This window comes from Bos taurus, chromosome 4 (genome assembly GCF_002263795.3).
Source record: "Bos taurus isolate L1 Dominette 01449 registration number 42190680 breed Hereford chromosome 4, ARS-UCD2.0, whole genome shotgun sequence".
Taxonomy (NCBI): Eukaryota; Metazoa; Chordata; class Mammalia; order Artiodactyla; family Bovidae; genus Bos; species Bos taurus.
The window spans coordinates 93491448-93512800 of NC_037331.1; the positions used below are offsets into that span (position 1 = coordinate 93491448).

Sequence of the window (21353 nt, forward strand, 5' to 3'; positions counted from 1 at the left end):
AGCTTGGGGCATTTTACCTCGCTGTACTTCCTTTCCACTCTGTTTCTGAGTTGCATTGTGATACTGAGATCTCTCTGCTCTTGGTCTGATTCCCTCACTGTGTGAAGATAGGCTGTTACACTCCCAGCCATTCTCCAACCTCTCTACCGTCTCCTGCCTCCTTACCTCTCTCAGCCTGATCTTTGCCTTCATATTGCCAGGGTTCATAACTTTTACATTCTACTTTGTGTTATATTTAATCTGCTGGATTTTTAAGTATAGTTGGAGTCTGAAAACGGAAAGCAAGAAGCTGCATCATGACTATGGCTTGTTCTTTTTTTCTGTAGACCTCAGTGATGTGAGGATTGTGTGTATGTGTGTTTTCTTCTTCCTCTGCAAGTCCTATAACACCCTTGGGCTGTTTGAAAGAGAATATTCTTAGGAAGGTCAAATGGATTCCTTTTTTCTTAAGCTCCATTTATTACTCAGAATTAAACCACATTTTACCTTGTTTCTATTTTCACTTTGACTCTCTTGTTGCAGTTGTTTTAAAGTTTTTCCTGGTGTGGTACAATTTTGATCCATTACCCTGTGTCCCTCAAGAATCAGATTATTGTCTTTGGCTTTAGGCTTTTTTGGGAAAGGCTGTTTTGTTTAGTAAAATTTCTATCCCAGTCATGAAATTTAGATTCTGGACATGTCTATGAATTAAATCGAACCTCTCTGCTTTTCTGTCCCCGGTTTTGTCTGTGGACATTGTCTTGCTCTGAGAATTTCCCCCAGGCTGTTCTTATAGCTTTTCCTTTGATGTGATAATTCTATTGGTGAGTCTAAGGCTTTCTCTTACTTTTATTTATACCTTGATTGGATTTCTCAGCCTGCTCTTCCACTTTGTTTTTTTTTTCTTAATACTCTACACTTAATCTCATTATGTGTGGATTAGACTAAATTTAACTGCCCTTGGACATTTCATCCAAATTCCAGTAGCTCCTTACATACTGTTGACTACAACTAACAGGATGCTTCTGAACAGAAAATCTGTTTTTCTGAGTTCTCTCCCATTATCTTTAATCCCATGCCTACTGGTCCACAGTGGCAAAAATAGGAACTCCTCTGTCTAAAATTCCCGTTCTCCAATCCCTTATGCATGTGCGCTTAGTCAATAAGTCTGTCTGACTCTTTACAACCCCCTGGACTGTAGCCTGCCAGGCCCCTCTGTCCATGGGATTTCCCAGGCAAGATACCGGAGTGGGTTGCCATTTCCTTCTCCAGGGGATCTTCCTGACCCAGGGATTGAACCCATGTGTTCTGCACAGGGAAGTTCCCCATTCCCTTATAGATTATATGTTAAAGAAGAACCTTCAGATGAAGTATATGTTGCACCACAGGTGATGATCTAGGCTAAGAAACAGGCTTTAATAAAATTGCTACCAAGTTGTGTTATTTTAGGGGGGAATGCTTTTTTAAAAATGGAGTGTAACTAATCTGCTGAACATCACTGGTTCCAGGTAATAGACATGCCTTTTTATTTGGATGTAATGTTTAGAATCACACTTACCTGTTGTCTGTCCTTTCATCTTGCTTTTCATATCTATTCAGAGGAATCACTATCGGGTCTATTCTCTGTTTTGTGCATTCTCATGAAATTATGTTAGAGGTGTTCCCTATAATTTCCTTATGTTAATGTTTTGGAGTCTAGTATTTGAGTCGCTGAAGTTAATGTAATAAAGTCTTTTTAGATGCTTGACTCAAAATCTTGTGCATGCAGTTAAGAAAGCCATGGGGCTTCCCTGGTGGCTCAGTAGTAAAGAATCTGCATGCAGTGTAGGAGACTCAGGTTCATCCCTGGATTGGGAAGATCCAGTGGAGGAGGGTGTGGCAACCCACTCTTGCCTAGAGAATCCCATGGACAGAGGAGCCAGGCAGGCTGCAGTCCATAGGGTCGCACAGAGTCAGAAATGACTGAAGCGACAAAGCAGCAGCAGCAGCAAGAAAGCTATATCCTCAGAGATGGATGCATAGCTTAAAGATGAGGTAATTGAGGCCCAGTCCTTGAGAGACAAGTCAGGTAATGTGTCAAGAAGGATAGAATCATGAAGACATAGGAATTCTGGCATCATAATAATTAATGTTGAGCTTTTATGTGTTCTTCACCATATCTGGAAAGTTTCCTTTAACCCCCTTCCTTTTGAGGAAAGGTACTACTTTTTTTTTCTTTACCATTAAAAAAAAAAAGGTTGAAATTGAGGCTTACAGGTTAAGTAACTTGTCAAGGAGTTCTGAATGTCTGGTAGTAGCCTGTGCTATTTTTAAATTTTCATATTATCTAATGTTTTTATCTATCAGAAGTTCCTATCATTTTTGCTCTCCAGAGAATCTGACTTTTTGAGGATGAAAGCTGGAATTCGTCACTAAAAATGACTTAAGTGGGATGGGGTGTGACAATTGCCTGTAGTATGTGTATGCCAGTCATATCCGGCTTTAGACAACCTGTTTTGCTTACTAAATTATGAAACCATTTAAAGCATCCTTTACAAGTATCCCACTCTGGTTCAAAGAAGTCTGAAATGATCTTGCCTTTGCTTTTTACAGAGTGTCAGCAGACAGGTTAGTGAGGCTGAAGGATGGCCTGGGGAAAGACCTAGAAAGAGATGAGGCTCTGGGTAGGAGTGACAAGCCTGTGAAACAGACATCCCTATTGATTTATTCTGTGCACTGCTGTTCTGGAGAAAAGAACTGAAATCCATTATGCCAAGTGCATAGCGTACAAATCCTTTTGAAAAGGATTTAGATGCCATCTAATCCCAAATCATTTAAAAACAATTTTGGAGTACCCAGAATTCTAAAATGCCCTAGGCAGTTTGTCTCAGACTAGAACAGTGAAATGGATGGAAAAATAGTATTTTAATGGTATCTTCCTTTCATATATTGTGTTTAATTGCATGACTTAAATGGTGCATTAAATTTCCTTTTTAGATATGTACGAATCTGGGGGTATCTCGAATCTTCAAAATTCTGTCTAGTTTCTCACCATTAAGCATGATGTTAGTAGTTAGTTAGTAGTTAGTTAGTTAGTTAGATTATTTTTTTTTATCAAGTTGAAAAAGATGCCCTCTATTCATAGTTTGCATTTCTTCCTCTTTAAGACTAACATTCCACTGTTCGTGTGTCCACTTTTTTTTAAGGTTCAAATTCATTTTATTTTTTAATTAGTTTTGTAAATTTATTTTTAATTGGAGGTTTGTCCACATTTTGTTACCCATTCATCTATTGGTGGATAGTTAGTTGCTTCCACCTTTTGGCCATTGTGAATAATGCTGCTGTGAACATCAGTGTACAAAAAGCCTTTTCAGACCCTCCTTTCAGTTCTCCCAGCATATATAGTACCCAGAAGTGTGGAATTGCTGGATCATATGGTAATTCTTCTGAAAGTTTTTTGAGAAACTGATATGCATAGTTTGATATAAAAGGAAGTTCACTTCACTGATGTTTATAGTAGCAAAAATATGGAAGCTGCCTTCCTATATATCATGGCTTCCCAGGTGGCTCGGATGGTAAATCTCCCTGGGAGACCTGGATTCTTTTCCTGGGTCAGGAAAATCCCCTGGAGAAGGGAATGGCAACCCACTCCAGTGTTCTTGCCTGGAGAATCCCATGGACAGAGGAGCTGGTGGGCTACAGTCCATGGGGTCGCAAAGAGCCAGATACAACTGGGTGACTAATGCTTTCACTTTCCTATGTATCAGTAGGTGATTGATTGCATAATTATGGCACATCAATAATCAATCAAGTGAAGTATTCTTCAGCTATATAGAAAGGTGTATGTCTGTTTTGACATGTCAAAATGTCCAGATATCTTGTCACAGAATAATGTACGTATTGTGAACCTATTTTTATTTTAAATCATACATATGTATGTATGCTTCAGAAGATTGTTAAGGATAATGTACCTCTCTGTATGTTAGGGCAGGGGGAAGAGAGAACAGAGCGTTAAGTGCTGTCTGTAGGAGAGCATACCTTAGTCCTGTTACTGTGTCATTTCAGGGTATATAAGAAACACAGTGTTACAAGCAGAAAAACCAATTTGAATGATCACAGTTTGGGAAAAAAATGTTTAGCTCCTATATGTGTTTAAATTACAAAGGAACTGTTAAGTACTTTACTTACCGTTTTTATGTGCACAGTGTCAAATGCAAGTCACCAGGACCTTTTAAATATCTTTTTTATCATTATGGATAATACCAAAGATATTTATTGTTTTGTGACTTTAAATATAAAATTAACGCAGTGAATTTCCATCAGAATAGTTTCATGCAAGGAAAATGTTCTACCATTTTTATGTCATACGGTAATGATGCTGCCCATTTCCTATGATTTGGTGTGGTGAGGTATATAGTAAAATGAAAGGCTTGTCGAAGTTCCTCTTCCCTTGAGGAAAGTATTTCTTAGTTTAGGTATTAACTGTATTACATACTGAATCCTGTTCTTTACCTTTTTTTCCAATAGTGGATCTTCATGGAGGAACACGGAGTGACCCAAACTGAGCACATGGCTACCATAGAAGCTCACGCAGTGGCCCAACAAGTTCAGCAGGTCCATGTGGCCACCTACACCGAACACAGTATGTTGAGTGCTGATGAAGACTCACCCTCTTCTCCTGAGGACACCTCTTATGACGATTCAGACATACTTAACTCCACAGCGGCTGATGAGGTAACAGCCCATCTGGCTGCTGCAGGTAATGTTTGGATTGGAATCTCTTCATTTTTGGCTTAACTCTGGTACTGTGCTTATCTGAAAGAGCCAAGGATACAGGCATTCAGGTATCTTCATATCGTATCTTCATGATTTTTTTAAAGCCTTGTATTTTCAACTTGTACCTGTATTACACAGAGACTTAGGTTCCAGACTCATATACTGTGACATATATACTTTGGTTCTTGTGTGAAAAGCCTTGCATTTTAGGTTCTTGTGTGAAAAGCCTTGCATTTTAGGTTCTTGTGTGAAAAGCCTTGCATTTTCAACTTGTACCTGTATTACACTGAGACTTAGGTTCTAGACTTATATACTTGTGACATATATACTTAGATCCATGTACTTAGGTTCTAGACTCATATACTGTAACATGAACATGAACATGTCATATATAGTGACATGAACTTTGGTTTTGCCTTTTCATCCATTCCAGTACTCTTTACTTTTAACTCAACAGCTCAGTCATATGAGACTCTTTGTGACCCCTTGGACTGTAGCCCACCAGGCTATTCTGTCCGTGGGATTTCCCAGGTAAGAATACTGGAGTGGGTTTTCATTTCCTTCTCCAGGGGATCTTCCCCATCTAGGGATCCAACCCGGGTCTCTTGCATTGGAGGCAGATTCTTTACCATCTTAGCCACCAAGGAAGCCCTACTTTTAACTCATTTAGTCGATTTACGTTAAATGTAATCACTGATATATTTGGGTTTAAATTTATCATGTTTACTATATGCTTTCTCATTGTCCTGTTTACTTTCCTTTTGATTTTTTTTTGGAGTGATTAAAAGGTGTTTTTGTTTTTTATTTTTTCATTTTTTTCTTGTTAGTTTAGAAGTTAGATGTACTTGTGCTATTATTTTTGTTTCATACATACTTAATATTAATTTTCCCTCTTATATCCAGCTTGCTTTATGTTGGTTTTTCTCCTCATGTTCTGGTTCTATTTGGATGAATGCTGGATGTGTGTGTGTTTAGGAAACTATTTTTAGAATAATTTAGGATCTAGAATAATATTATTGTCTTCTAGCGAGGATTTTTGTTTGCTTCTGCCAGTGCCTGGGCACTAGCAATCCTGGATGATCTTAATCCAGTTTAAGGTTTTGAGATTTTCTGGGCCCCTAAAATGACTTAAAGCTGGGTGATATTTTGTATCATTCTCTTTACAGTTTACACTGTATATTTAGCACTATGTGGAAAGCTCCATGTAGACCATATCTGGATGGATCTAATATTGTATAAGGAACACTGCTTTTGAAGATACTTAGGAAAAGATGGACAAGAAATCAATGATTAGAAATAGCCAAAGTACTACATTTTTTTAAAATGTATATGCTGTATTTAAGTGAAAGAAGACAGCTACAATGAAAATAAACTTTTGCTGTCTGTTGTTATCCACTGTATTTTTCTGAAATAGTGAATTTAAAAATAAGATTTAGTGGCAAAATACATAAAACATGTTTGTGAGATATATTTTGAAATTTTTATACTTCCCAGAAGAGGGCATCCTAACATAATGAATCAAAGACAACTTCTTTCCTAGGAAGGAGGGTGTTTTTGAGACATAGTTTTGCTATAATACAGTACTGCATTGTCATAGTGTTAAGATTAGCAAAGAACTTTAACCCTCTTATGTGGCAGATGTGGAAACTGAGGCCCAACTGATAGAAATGATTTAATCATTCAACAGTGATTGAGAAATTATTACATACTTTATATTAGTATACATAGACACTATAAACAAGACAGGCAAGAACTTGATCCTAAAGGACCTTACAGACCAGTGATAGGAAGAAGGGTACATATAACCAAGTTAAATAATTTCAAAACCACTGAGTTCTCTGAGGAATATAATGAACTTTAAATGGAGAGGGAAGGGTAGCTGGTTACCCTCTTTTTCTATTCCTGTTTCCTTGTCTCCCTCTGCTGAAGTAACCACTATTCTGAATTTGATCGTCATCATTCTCTTGAATTTCTTTCATATTTTTTTGTGTGTATCAGTAAACAATATTTAGCATTGTTTTTGCATGTTTTTGGCTTCCCTTGAGGCTCTGCTGGTAAAAAATCCACCTGCAATGCGGGAGACCTGGGTTCGATCCCTGGGTCAGGAAGATTCCCCTGGAGAAGGGATACCCACTCCAGTATTCTGGCCTGGAGAATTCCATGGACTGTATGGTCCATGGGGTCACAAAGAGTCAGACTGAGTGACCTTCACTTTCACTTGCATGTTTTAAATTATATATAAATGGTATCACTCTGGTATTGTTTGTCTAAAAGTGTTTATTTCATGCAGTATTATTTTTCTGAGATTTATTTATGTTGATAATATGGCTGGATAATTTTCATTTTAACTGTTATTTAGTATCCATTCATTATCTGAATGTGTCATATATTGGGAGAACACTTAGGTTGTCTATAATCTTTTACTATTTACAGTTGCTACAAATAAAAATTATTTTGTATGTTTTCTGGTACATATTGAGAGAGAGCTCTTGGCTTTGGTTTTCAAACTTCTTTTGACAGTGTGCCACAGTAATACATTGTGATCTAGAATAAATACGCACATATAATTGAAATAACAATTTCTCATGAAGTGATACTTAACTTCTACTGCAAGTAACACACTCTTTGATATGTTCTGATATCTTTCACTTTATTCCATGTTATTAAAACAAAGAAAAAACTACTCATAGTTTGAAAAACGCTGCTTCAGGGTATACTCAGGAGGGCAAAGATAGGCACATTTTCAACTTTACTGGGTATCCCAAATGTCTTTCCAAATACTTTTATTTGTTTGCATTCCCACCAGCAGTGTACTCAAGCACCTTTTGCTTCTCATCCTCGCCACGTTTGGTATTGTCAATTGTTTTTATTTTTGCCAGTCTGATGGGTATGAAATAGTATCTCAGTGTTGGTTTAATATGCTTGTTTGAGCAAGAGATTCCAGCCAGTGCAGGAAAATAAGATAGAGTATTATCTCAGAACTTTATTGACTATTCTTATTTTGCATATTTTCCTTTGTCCATTTTCCCAGTTTTTTTTTTGAGTTACTGATTTTTTTCTTAGCACTAATCTTTTCTTGGTGAATATTTATTGTAATTATCTTCTTCTCTTAGTTGTCCACTCCCCGCCCAATTTTTTGTTATTTCTTTTTGTTCATAGCGGTTTGGATTTATATCATTGTGCAGTTACTGGTGTTTTATCCTTTTGGAGTTTTGTTTAAGCAGTTCTTCTTAACCCTGTGTTTGTAAATACTTTCCAGTAGTTTATTGTAGAAGTTACATAGTTTGTTGTTATTTTATTGATGTTTTTGTTTAACATTTAAGCCTTTAAGCTACCTGGAATTTATTTTCTTGTATAGTATGATGTATCGATCTACTTTGACTATTTTTGCATGCAGACAGTCAGTTGCTCCGACACCAGATCTTTAATCATCCATCCTTTTCCCACCTCTGTCTTTTGACACAGCAAGGTGTTTGTGAACTCTCGAGTAAGTTATGTTGATTTATTTGTCTATCTTTTCAGTCAGGTCTACACTGTCATAAGGGATTGTAGCCTTATAGTAACTATTGGTACTTGGTAGGATGAGTGCCCCTGCTTCCTTTTTAAAATCTTCAGAAATTGCTTTGGCTGTTTTTAGCCCTTTGCATTTCCATTTAAATTTTAGAATCAGGTCTTCCCTGTTGGTCCAGAGGCTAAAGCTCTGCCCTCCCAATCCTGGGGACCCAGATTTGATCTCTGGTCAGGGAACTAGATCCCACATGCTACAACTAAGAGTTTGCATGCCACCACAACAAAGATCGAATGTGCTGCAACCAAGACCTGGTGCAGCCAGATAAATAAATAAATAGGGTTTATTTCCTAGGAAAGAGAGAATAGGTTGTTCTTGATAGGATTTATTAAGTTAAACATTTCAAAATAAACATTCATATAAAAAGGTATTTAAAAATAAATAAAATTTAGAATGAATAAATATTATTTATTTTTATATAAATATGGACATGAATTTAAGCAAACTCCGGGAGTTGGTGATCGACAGGGAGGTCTGATGTGCTGCAGTCCATGGGGTCACAAAGAGTCAGACACGACTGAGCGACTTCACTTTCACTTTTCACTTTCATTCATTGGAGAAAGAAATGGCGACCCACTTCAGTGTTCTTGCCTGGAGAATCCCAGGGACAGTGGAGCCTGGTGGGCTGCCGTCTATGGGGTCGCACAGAGTCAGACACGACTGAAGCGACTTAGCAGCAGCAGTAACAGCAGAATAGGCAAAATTAATGTAGGGTGAAACAAACAAGAATTGTGTCCTTATGGTGGGAAGTACAGAGAAGAACTGATGGGAAGGTACAGGAGAGAACTATTTGTAGTGATGATGTTACATATCTTAGTAGGGGTTTGGGTTTCATAGTTGTATGCTTTTAAAAAAATTTATTGAATGATTTGTACATTTTGTTATATGTAGATTTTATCTCAAAAGAAAAAACTTACAAATGTTGAACTCTAGCTAATTATACTTCTACTGAAGTATATAGTGGGATCATACTGTAGTTTACTTTGAAATGTATTTAAAAAAAACCAACATGGGTTGATGAATGGGTAGGACGGTGGATAGATACATATAGTAAAATATTAGTAGAATCTAGTTGGTAGATAGGTGAATGTTCACTATAAAATTCTTTCAACTTTGCTATGTATTTTAAAGTTTTTAAAAAATATATTTGAAACTTCTAATATAATAATAATAAAAATGTTGGACTCACACAACTCAGTAACATAATGGCAACCTGATTAAAAAACGGACAAAAGACTTGAGTAGACATCTTCCTAAAGAAGGCATACAAATGGTCAATAAGTGTATGAAAAGATGCTCAGCATCACTAATCATCAGGGAAATGCAAATCAAAACCATGATGAGATACTGCCTCACGCCTGTTAACATGGCTGTTACCAGAAAACAAAAAAATAAGTGTTGGCATGGATATGGAGAAATGGAAACCCTTATATGTTGTTGGTAGAAATGTAAAATGATACAGCCCCTATGAAAAACAGTATGAAAGTCCTCCCCCAAAATTAAAGATACAATTACCATATGATCCAGTTCTTCCTATGGATGTTTATTCAAAAGAATTGACATCAGGATCTCATGGAGGTATTGGCACTGCTGTGTTCACTGAAGCATTATTCACAGTAGTCAAGATGTGGAAACAATCTAAATTTCCATTGACAGATGAATGTGTGTTAGTCACTCAGTCATGTGTGACTCTTTGTGACCCCATGGACTGTAGCCCAACAGGCTTCCCTGTCCATAGAATTCTCCAGGCAAGAACACTGGAGTGGGTTGCCAGTCCCTTCTCCAGATGAATAGATAAAGAAAATGTGGTATGTATGTATGGAATATTATTTAGCTTTTTTTTTTTTTTTTTAAAAAAGGAGGAAATCCTACCATATATGACAACATGGATGAACCTTGAGGGCATTATGTTAAGTAACATATACCAGGTTAAAAGGACAGGTACTGCATGATTTACTTACATGAAGTATCATATTCAAACTCTTATTCTCCTCTGCATATAGTAGAATGGGGTTGGCCGGGGCTGGGGTGTGGAAATGGGGAGTTGCCATTAAAGAACATAAAGTTTCAGTCATCTTCAGTCAAGATGAATAGTTCTAGAGATCTGCTCTACAACATTGTGTCTGTAGTTAACAGACTTAAAGTTTGTTGAGACGGTGGATCTCATATGTTGTGTCATTACCACAGTTTAAACAATTAAATGTTAGAAAAAAATGCATCAGTAATATTTTTTCTTCTACCAGCTGTTTGTTTATAATGGAAAGGAAGGTAAAAGGCATTACCTTATTTCTTGCTTATTTTGGGGCTCTTTGAGTTCAGTTCAGTCGCTCAGTCGTGTCCGACTCTTTGCGACCCCATGAATTGCAGCATGCCAGGCCTCCCTGTCCATCACCAACTCCCGGAGTTCACCCAAACTCATGTCCATCGAGTCGGTGATGCCATCCAGCCATCTCATCCTCTGTCGTCCCCTTCTCCTCCTGCCCTCAATCCCTCCCAGCATCAGGGTTTTTCCAATGAGTCAACTCTTCACATGAGGTGGCCAAACTACTGGAGTTTCAGCTTTAGCATCAGTCCTTCCAATGAGCACCCAGGACTGATCTCCTTTAGAATGGACTGGTTGGATCTCCTTGCAGTCCAAGGGACTCTCAAAAGAGTCTTCTTTAGAGAGGTTTTATTTAAGTCAGACTGAGTATACTACTAAATAACATGTAGAGAGGCTCATCTAGATTTTCAGGGAGGCCCATTGTAATTGAGCCATTTATAGAACATATATGCCAGGATAAATGTGAGCACTTAAACCTGATTTTCATTTAAACCTTTTAGGGGGTTCACAAATAAAGATGGTTTGTCTGTTTTAAAAAATAAAAGGAATGCCACTGATATGTTGAGACTGGGTGAATCAGAGACTAATAATTCCTTTAGGCCTACCCTTTGTTTTAGTCATTAGTTTCAGGGCAAACCAGACCAAATCTTATTAACATTTTCCCCTTAGAGTACGACAGTTTTTATTACTTTCCTTCCGGGATGCTTTCATCAACATGACCTTGTGGTTAACAGTTCCATTTAGGGCATAATTCTCAGATATATAACAAAAAATTTTCCACTTAAGACGGTATTCTTCTAGATAGTCCTCTTAATATGTGGTGGTGGTGGTAGGGTTGGGGTTCCAAATATGAGTGATTATCTCTGACTTTCTAACTTGTCAGTGCCTTGTAACGGAAAGAGGGGCCCAGGAATGGAAATGAAATTTGAAATCTGTAACTTTTTTTGTCTTGGCAAGCTCTTCCTCTCAATGGTGCTATTTCATCTAGCACCTTTGAGAATATTGCCTTAACAGTACGGATATGCTGATAAAACAAAAAACATTATATAAAATTCAAGCTAGTATGTGGTGGGGAGGTGTAAGTCATTAACTTTTTAAAATCTTCATTGTAAGTTTTAATGGTAAATTAAAATATGATCCATGTTGAATAGGAGGGAAGTATATTGATGGTTATCAGTAATATTCTATACTTATTGATAATATACTAGGAAATAAATGCTACTTTTTTGTACATCTAATTGTTTTCTGCTTGGTGCAGTTAACAGACTCTGCCTGGTCTCAGCACATATGTTATTGTTTCAGGTCCGGTGGGAATGGCTGCTGCTGCTGCTGTGGCAACAGGAAAGAAACGGAAACGTCCTCATGTGTTTGAATCTAATCCATCTATCCGGAAGAGACAGCAAACACGTTTGCTTAGGTGAGGGCTTCCTTATCCATATTGTTGCTGTTCCTCAAATACTTTATGGTATGGATGACAGAATATACCTTATTAGGTTCATCAGGGGATGTGGTGTGCTGTGCTTAGTCGCTCAGTCATGTCCGACTTTGTGACTCCATGGACCGTAGCCCACCAGGCTCCTCTGTCCATGGGGATTGTCCAGGCAAGAACACTGGAGTGGGTTGCCATGCCCTCCTCCAGGGGCTCTTTCCAACCCGGGATCAAACCCAGGTCTCTCACATTGCAGGTGGATTCTTTACTGTCTTAGCCACCAGGGAAGCCTAAGAATACTGGAAAGGATAGCCTACCCCTTCTCCAGGGGATCCTCCCAACCCAGGAATTGAACCCGGCAGGCAGGTTCTTCACAAGCTGAGCTACCAGGGAAGCCCTTCATCAAGGGATACCAAATTAAATTCTTTCATGACAGAATTAGACTTTAAAGTACTCTAAACAAAAATAAATGAAACTGTAACTATGATTAACAGATGTATGTTGTTGTTTAGTTGCTGGGTCTTATTAGCCTCTTTTGCGACTCCGTAATCTGCAGCCCACCAGGCTCTTCTGTCCATGGGATTTCCTTAGGCGGGAATACTGGAGTAGGTTGCCATTTCCTTCTCTAGCGTATCTTCCTGACCCAGGAATTGAACCCATGTCTCCTGCATTGGAAGATGCTTTACCACTGAGCCACCAGGGAAGCCCTAACTTCCCTGTATAGATGTATAGAATTATATTATTTCATTCAGAGAAAATTTATTAATATATGCCTGCCATGTGCCACGTATTGTTCTGGGCCTTGGGAACCTAACAGCTAACAAGATAAATTAAAGAGCTTATATTCTAGTGGAGGGAATAAGAAATATATGATACATCAGATGATGAAAAGTAAAAAAAAAAAAAAAAAGGCAAAATAAAATAGAAAGGTTAGAGGATTGGGAGGGATATGGTAGTTTTTATTTTTCTATAGAAATGATCTTTGTTAAGGCAACCTTTGAACAGAGACCTGAAGTAATTTTAAGGGAAACCATGTTGATATCTACAGGAGAACTTTTGGGGCTGATGGGTAGTAAAAGCAAAGGTTCTGAAGTGGGAAGGCATGTCTTAGGTATGTTTGAGGAGCAGCTAGAGAAAGAATGAGAAGAGGTGTGGTCATAATAGTAGTGGAAAGCCACACCATGGCGTCTTCTGGTCCAGTCTAAGGGCTTTGACTCTTACTCTAAGTGACATAGGAAGTCAATGAAGACTTTTGATTAAAACAATGATATAATCTAACTTATATTTTAAAAGTATCACTCAGGCTACTGTGTTGAGAATAGACTGAGGGTACAAGAATGAAAGCAAGGCTGAAGATAGAAGCACATACATAGCATTTGAAGCAGACTAGGAATGAGTGATCCACACAGTCAAAGGCTTTGGCATAGTCAAGAAAGCAGAAATAGATGTTTTTCTGGAACTCTCTTGCTTTTTCGATGATCCAGTAGATGTTGGCAATTTGATCTCTGGTTCCTCTGCCTCTTCTAAAACCAGCTTGAACATCTGGAAATTCACAGTTCACGTATTGCTGAAGCCTGGCTTGGAGAATTTTTGAGAATTACTTTGCTAGCATGTGACATGAGTGCAATTGTGCGGTAGTTGGAGCATTCTTTGGGATTGCCTTTCTTTGGGCTTGGAATGAAAACTGACCTTTTCCAGTCCTGTGGCCACTGCTGAGTTTTCCAAATTTGCTGGCATACTGAGTGCAGCACTTTCATAGCATCATTTTTCACTATTTGAAATAGCTCAACTGGAATTCCATCACCTCCACTAGCTTTGTTCATAGTGATGCTTGCTAAGGCCCACTTGACTTCGCATTCCAGGATGTCTGGCTCTAGGTGAGTGATCACACCATCGTGATTATCTGGGTCATGAAGATCTTTTTTGTACAGTTGTTCTGTGTATTCTTGCCACCTCTTGTTACTATCTTCTGCTTCTGTTAGGTCCATACCATTTCTGTCCTTTATTGAGCCCATCTTTCCATGAAATGGTCCCTTGGTATCTTTAATTTTTTTGACAAGATCTCTAGTCTTTCCCATTCTGTTGTTTTCCCCTATTTCTTTGCACTGATCACTGAGGAAGGCTTTCTTACCTCTCCTTTCTATTCTTTGGAACTCTGCATTCAAATGGGTATATCTTTCCTTTTCTCCTTTGCTTTTCGCTTCTCTTCTTTTCACAGCTATTTGTAAGGCCTCCTCAGACAGCCATTTTGCTTTTTGCATTTCTTTCCCATGGGGATGGTCTTGATCTCTGTCTCCTGTACAATGTCACGAACCTCCGTCCATAATTCATCAGGCACTCTGTCTATCAGATCTAGTCCCTTAAATCTATGTCTCGCTTCCACTGTATAATCATAAAGGATTTGATTTAGGTCATACCTGAATGGTCTAGTGGTTTTCTCCACTGTCTTTAATTTCAGTCTGAATTTGGCAATAAGGAGTTCATGATCTGAGTCACAGTCAGCTCCTGGTCTTGTTTTTGCTGACTGTATAGAGCTTCTCCATCTTTGGCTACAAAGAATATAATCATTCTGATTTTGGTGTCGACCATCTGGTGATGTCCACGTGTAGAGTCTTCTCTTGTGTTGTTGAAAGAGGGTGTTTGCTATGACCAGTGCGTTCTCTTGGCAAAACTCTATTAGCCTTTGCCCTGCTTCATTCCGTACTCCAAAGCCAAATTTGCCTGTTACTCCAGGTGTTTCTTGACTTCCTACTTTTGCATTCCAGTCCCCTATAATGAAAAGGACATCTTTTTTGGGTGTTACTTCTAGGTCTTATAGGTCTTCATAGAACCATTCAACTTCAGCTTCTTCAGTGTTACTGGTTGGACCATAGGCTTGGATTACCGTGATATTGAATGGTTTGCCTTGGAAATGAACAGAGATCATTCTGTCATTTTTGAGATTGCATCCAAGTACTGCATTTCAGACTCTTTTGTTGACCCTGATGGCTGCTCCATTTCTTTTAAGGGAGCCTCTTGAGAAACCTATATGCAGGTCAGGAAGCAACAGTTAGAACTGAACATGGAATAACAGACTGGTTCCAAATAGGAAAAAGAGTATATCAAGGCTGAATGTTGTCACTCCGCTTATTTAACTTATATGCAGAGTACATCATGAGAAATGCTGGACTGGAAGAAGCACAAGCTGGAATCAAGATTGCCAGGAGAAATATCAATAACCTCAGATAGCAGGTGCCACCACCCTTATGGCAGAAAGTGAAGAGGAACTGAAAAGCCTCTTGATGAAAGTGAAAGAGGAGAGTGAAAAAGTTGGCTTAAAGCTCAACATTCAGAAAACGAAGATCATGGCATCTGGTCCCATCACTTCATGGGAAATAGATGGGGAAACAGTGGAAATAGTGTCAGACTTTATTTTTTTGGTCTCCAAAATCACTGCAGATGGTGATTGCAGCCATGAAATTAAAAGATGCTTACTCCTTGGAAGAAAAGTTATGACCAACCTAGATAGCATATTGAAAAGCAGAGACATCACTTTGCCAACAAAGGTCCATCTAGTCAAGGCTATGGTTTTTCCAGTGGTCATGTATGGATGTGAGAGTTGGACTGTGAAGAAAGCTGAGCACCGAAGAATTGATGCTTTTGAACTCCAGTGTTGGAGAAGACTCTTGAGAGTCCCTTGGACTGCAAGGAGATCCAACCAGTCCATCCTAAAGGAGATCAGTCCTGGGTGTTCATTGGAAGGACTGATACTAAAGCTGAAACTCCAATACTTTGGCCACCTCGTGCGAAGAGTTGACTCATTGGAAAAGACCCTGATGCTGGGAGGGATTAGGGGCAGGAGGAAAAGGGGACGACAGAGGATGAGAAGGTTGGATGGCATCACCGACTTGATGGACATGAATTTGAATGAACTCCAGGAGTTGGTGATGGACAGGGAGGCCTGGTGTGCTGAGATTCATGGGGTTGCAAAGAGTTGGACACAACTGAGCAACTGAACTGAACTGAGGGAATGAGTGTGCACTGAAGGGGTTAAAGAAAGGAAAGGAACTATCAAAGAGTCTAAGAAGTGACCAGTGAGTCAGGAGGAAACCAGGAGAATGGTGTCTTGGAAACCAAGTGCAAAAATTGTCTCAAGAAGGAGGACTTGTGATCAGCACTATCAGATGGTGCTGACAGGTTGACTAAGATGCAAATTGACCATTAAATTTAGCAACATGGAGATCATGATTGAACTTGATAATGTGTTTTCAGAGGAGCAGTAAGGATGAAAGGATTAAAGGGTCTTCAAGAGAGAATGGGAAGAGAGGAATTGGAGAGAGTGAATGTGTTTTCTTATCTTTCTTTCAAGGAATGCCACTGGATTTCTTGTTTGCTATGTGGTCCTTTACTTGGCTTCCCTGGTGGCTCAGATGGTAAAGCATCTGCCTGCAAACCGGGAGACTTAGGTTCAATCCCTGGGTTGGGAAGATCCCTTGGAGGAGGAAATGGCAATCCACTCCAGTACTCTTGCCTGGAAAAATCCCATGGATGGAGAAGCCTGGTAGGCTACAGTCCGCGTGGTCACAAAGAGTTGGACATGACTGAGCGACTTCACTATCACTTCCTCCACTTGTTTTTATTTCTTCTGAAGAGTTTGTAGGTTGCAAAGAAAGATTATTACACATCTGTGTTTCACGGAGGACTTCATATTTTGACAGGCTGCTCAACATGCATTCATGTATAATAAAAAATTTAGTCTATAAAATGTTTCAGTAGTTTCTTCTTGTAGTATTTTATATATCCAAATTGTTAAGATGTTTATTGGAATGTTGAATCCAAATGGAGTACCAGCACTTGTAAATGATATGGGGACAAAAGTTAGAAAATATAGTCTATATTAAGAACATAAGATTATAAGAAACTGAAGGGAAAATCCAGAAAATACTTAATGGTAGTTTTTAACACAGAGGTTATATACCACTAGATGGGCAAAAAAATTTCCTTTCCTTTAATGATAAATCTTACTACCTTTAATGATAGTACAGGCAGGAGGAATTGAATATATTTTTTATAGAGCCATCTTTTCTAAAAGGGGCATAGACAGTGCTTTTGGAGAAAGATGGAAAACTTTCTTGTGATTTGTTGGCTTTGCTTCATTTGAAATGACATGACTCACCAGTCCCTTGACAGGGTAGACTGTGTTCACAGAAGAATTATGGAATGTAGAACTTTAAAATAATCTCCCATAACTTCCAGGAGAGGACAGTGTTTCTGTTTAATACAGTGCTGATGTATTTGAAAAAGCTCTTTTACTCCATCCTCATTTGTAAAATACTTCAGGACTAAGAATTATTGTTTATATCACAGTGAAAATCTGGAAATGACAACATTTTGAAGTAGTAAGATATAAATAGGCTTCCCAGGTGCTCAGTGGTAAAGAATCAGCCTCCTAATGCAGGAGACGCAAGAGATGCAGGTTCAATCCCTGGGTCAGGGAGATTGCCTGAAGGAGGAAATGGCACCCCACTCCAGTTTTCTTGCTGAGAGAATCCCATGGACTGAGGAGCCTGGTAGGCTATAGTCCATAGGGTCGCAAAGAGTTGGACGTGACTGAGCATCGGAGCAAGACATAAACAATGATTATATCAGTCAAAGAAATCAGAAGCAGTTCATTTTAGGCCCCTTCAGTAAGCATGGAGATGATATAGTAAAGTCTATAGGAGGACATGTCAGTATTAATCTTTACTATTATAAGCAGCACACTTTTGGTGCTGAGATCAGGAAGTATGATACTGTCTGTATTCAACATTGTGTCACGGCTGTGTCCTGGGGTAGACTCTCATGTCAGTGGGCTAGTCACGGGTCTTTAGGACAAAGGGATGTACATATTTCTGCTGAACAGGATATTAAACCTCACACACACCCTTTTCACAATTCAGGTAAAAGAAGACATACCTAATTAGAATAAATTGTCTCAAGTCAAAGGAAATCTTGTGTCTGTGTCACATAATTTCTGTCTTTTCGTTCTCTAATTCAGGAAACTTCGAGCCACACTAGATGAATATACTACTCGAGTGGGACAGCAAGCCATTGTCCTTTGTATCTCTCCCTCCAAACCCAACCCTGTCTTTAAAGTGTTCGGTGCAGCTCCTTTGGAGAATGTGGTAAGAAAACTGTGTGTGTTCTCAGATACCCTTTGCTTTCTGTGAGTTGTTGTTCGCATTCTTTTGATCCTTTGTCTAGCACAATCCTTATTTTATCTTCCCTTCATCCAGGGGTGGGAATTGAGACTGGTTTTCAAACTCCTTTATGCAGATCAAAGTAAAATGGATCATTTCTGTTTCTCCTTTTCATAGCAAGCTATTTTACCTCATCAGATGCAATGGGAAAAAATGATATTGTATTCCTTAAGAAACCAGTGCAAGATTTTGTAGGAAAATTGCTGAAACAAAATGGTATTTTCTCAAGATGTGAACTTCCTGAGGCATTTTACTGATCACTGATATCTGAATTGCGTATTTTAAATCCTTTTTATTTCTTCAAATAATTGATTTAATCCTTCAGTGTTGAAATATAGTTGAATATTTTGATTATATCCCTATCTATAGCTAACTTTATAAAAATAATATTTTACTCTTGGATACTTTTACTATGTGAATTGTTCTTTCTTTGGATAAAGTAACTTTAAATCATTATTAGAATAATGATCTGTCCAGAATTAAATTGCATTTTATTTTTACTAGGATAAAATTTCTGAGCTTAAAATGAATTTATTAGATTTTCCCCCATACTGAACATAGATATTTCAAGAGTTCAGAATTAGTAATCAGTTGAGATTTTGTTTATTGTATTTTTTTCCCCATATACAGATGTTGTGATTCTTTCTAAACATTTTTGAGTTTGAGTTTTTCCTCAGATTCCTGAGTCCCTAGAATAGGACGCATATTAAGACCTTTCCTGAGAGGAGTGTGGTAGATGGCTTTCTAGTTCAAAATTATACCTGACTAACAAAGTAATGGAAGTGAAACCAGTTAATTCTGTTATAAACCATAATATAAATATTATAATTATATTATTGTTAAAGATTTTATTTTAGATTGGAGCAGAAACAATCCACATCAAAACCCAATTCTATTCAATTTATGTGACATACTTACAGTGACTCACAAGTGTTTAAAGTAGCTGCAAATGATACCATCAAGAAAGTGAAAAGACAGTCTACAGAATGGGAAAGAAAAAAATATTGGCAAAATATATCTGATAGAAATTTGTATCCAGAATATATAAGGAACCCTTATAACTCAGCAGTGACAAGACAGTTAATCCAGGAATGCCCTGGTGTTCAGTGGAGAGGACTTCGTGCTTATACTGCAGCAGGCATAGGTTCAGTCTCTGGTCAGGAAACGATGACCCGGCAAGCTGTGCGGCATGGCCAAAAACAGAAAAAAGACAATTAACAGAATTTAAAATGGCAAAGAATCTGTATAAATATTTTTCCAAAGAAAATATAGAAATGACCAGCAAGCACATGAGCACTTGATAAATAACTTAATCATTAGGGAAATGAAAAGCAGAACTACAGAGAGATACTTCATGCCCACTATGATGAATATAATTTAAAAGATGGACAATAATAAATGTTGATGGGGATGTGAAGAAATTGGAACCCCCATACATTGCAGTTAGAGATGTAAAATGATGCAGCTGATTTGGAAAACAATTTGGTAATTTCTCAAAATATCAAAAGAACAGTTACTATATAACCCAACAATTCTACTCCTACATTTACACAAAAGAGCTGAGAATAAAGCTTATACATACAGTGTTCATAGCAACAAAACTTATATATAAAAACCAGTGCACTATATTTGTAGAAGCATTATTCATAATAGCCACAAAGTGGAAATAACCCAAATGTTCATCTGCTGATGAATGGATAAAAAAAGTTGTATTATCCATCCAGTATAGTATTACTTAGCAATGAAAAGGAATGAAGTACTGATAAATGTTACAATATGGATGAACCTTGAAAGCATTGTGCTAAGTGGAAGAATCCATTCATAAAAGGCCACACAGTGTATGATTTCACTTATGGGCAGTATCTGGAGTAGTCAAATCTCAAGAGACAGAAAGTAGGTTAGTGGTTGCCAGATTTGAAAGTGGGGGGGGAATGGAGGAATAGAAAGTGACAGCTAGTGAGTTTGGAGTTTCTTTCATGGGGGATAGATTATAATGATGCTTACGTGACCGTGCAAATATTTAAAAGAGTAAATTATAACACTTCAAATGGGTGAATTGTATGGTATTGTATGGTAGGTTGAATAATGAGTGGCCCCCAAAGATACACAGATCCAAATCTTTATATGACATAAAAGATTTTGCAGGTGTGGTTAAGTTAAAGATTTTTGAGATAATCCAGATCACCCTGGATTATCCAGGTAGGCCCTAAATCTAATCACAGTGTCTTTATGTAAGAGGGAGCCAAAAGGAGATTGATACAGAAGGTGGAGATGTGTCAGCGGAAGCAAGAGGTTGGGTGCAAGGAACGGGTCAGAAGCAAAGCAGTATGTGCTCAACAGCAGCTAGGCAGGATGAGAAAATGGTACCTCCCCTAGAGCTTCCAGAACAACCAGCCCTGCCAACAACTTGGGCCTATGAAACTAACAGAATGAATTTCTGTTGATAGAAGCCACCAAGTTTGTAATACTTTGTGGCAACCATAGGAAGCTAATATGTATGGCATATTAATTATATTTCAATAAAGCTGTTAAATTTTTTTTTGTTTTTTTTTTCATATTACTTTCATCTTTTTTTTTTTTAATATCGATGCATGATACAGGATGTTTGGGGCTGGTGAACTGGGATGTTTAAATTTTAAAAGCAAAACAATAAGCAAAGCAAATGTCAGACAAATCCCTACAAAAATAAATCATGGATCACAGCATTAATATCAGACAAAGCCAAATTCTCAAGACAAATGAGTCTTAACTGAGGACCATAGGTCCTTTAGTATTGATAAGCAGTATAAATTTATAATGAACCTTTTATGTCTCAACATTAAAGCAAATAATATAGATCAAAAATTAGTAATGGGAGGAAAAAAAATAGAAACCACAGTGGTAGTAGGAGTCTTTAATATCTTTGTCACTCAAGGAAGAAAAGTATAAATAAGAATATAGATATCTGAAGAATAGAATTAATAAGGTTAATATAAAATGTTAACATATTTAACATTGATACCATACTAAGGGAGAATATACCATATTTGAAAAATTACATGAATGGATTATAAGAATTGACTCTGTGTTATTATTAGGTCC

At 37.9% G+C, this 21353-nt stretch overlaps 1 protein-coding gene across 8 annotated transcripts in view; it reads left to right on the top strand.

Moving 5' to 3' along the window:
• Window positions 1-21353, top strand: part of NRF1 (nuclear respiratory factor 1) — a 130744-nt gene that overhangs the window by 40797 nt on the left and 68594 nt on the right. For 7 of the 8 annotated variants that reach the window (NM_001098002.2, XM_005205682.5, XM_010804462.4 and 4 more), the window contains 3 exon segments: window positions 4486-4717; window positions 11928-12042; window positions 18071-18197. In NM_001098002.2, the coding sequence (NP_001091471.1) occupies window positions 4495-4717; window positions 11928-12042; window positions 18071-18197 (465 nt within the window). In that variant the 5' untranslated portion in view covers window positions 4486-4494. 8 annotated transcript variants of the gene reach the window in all.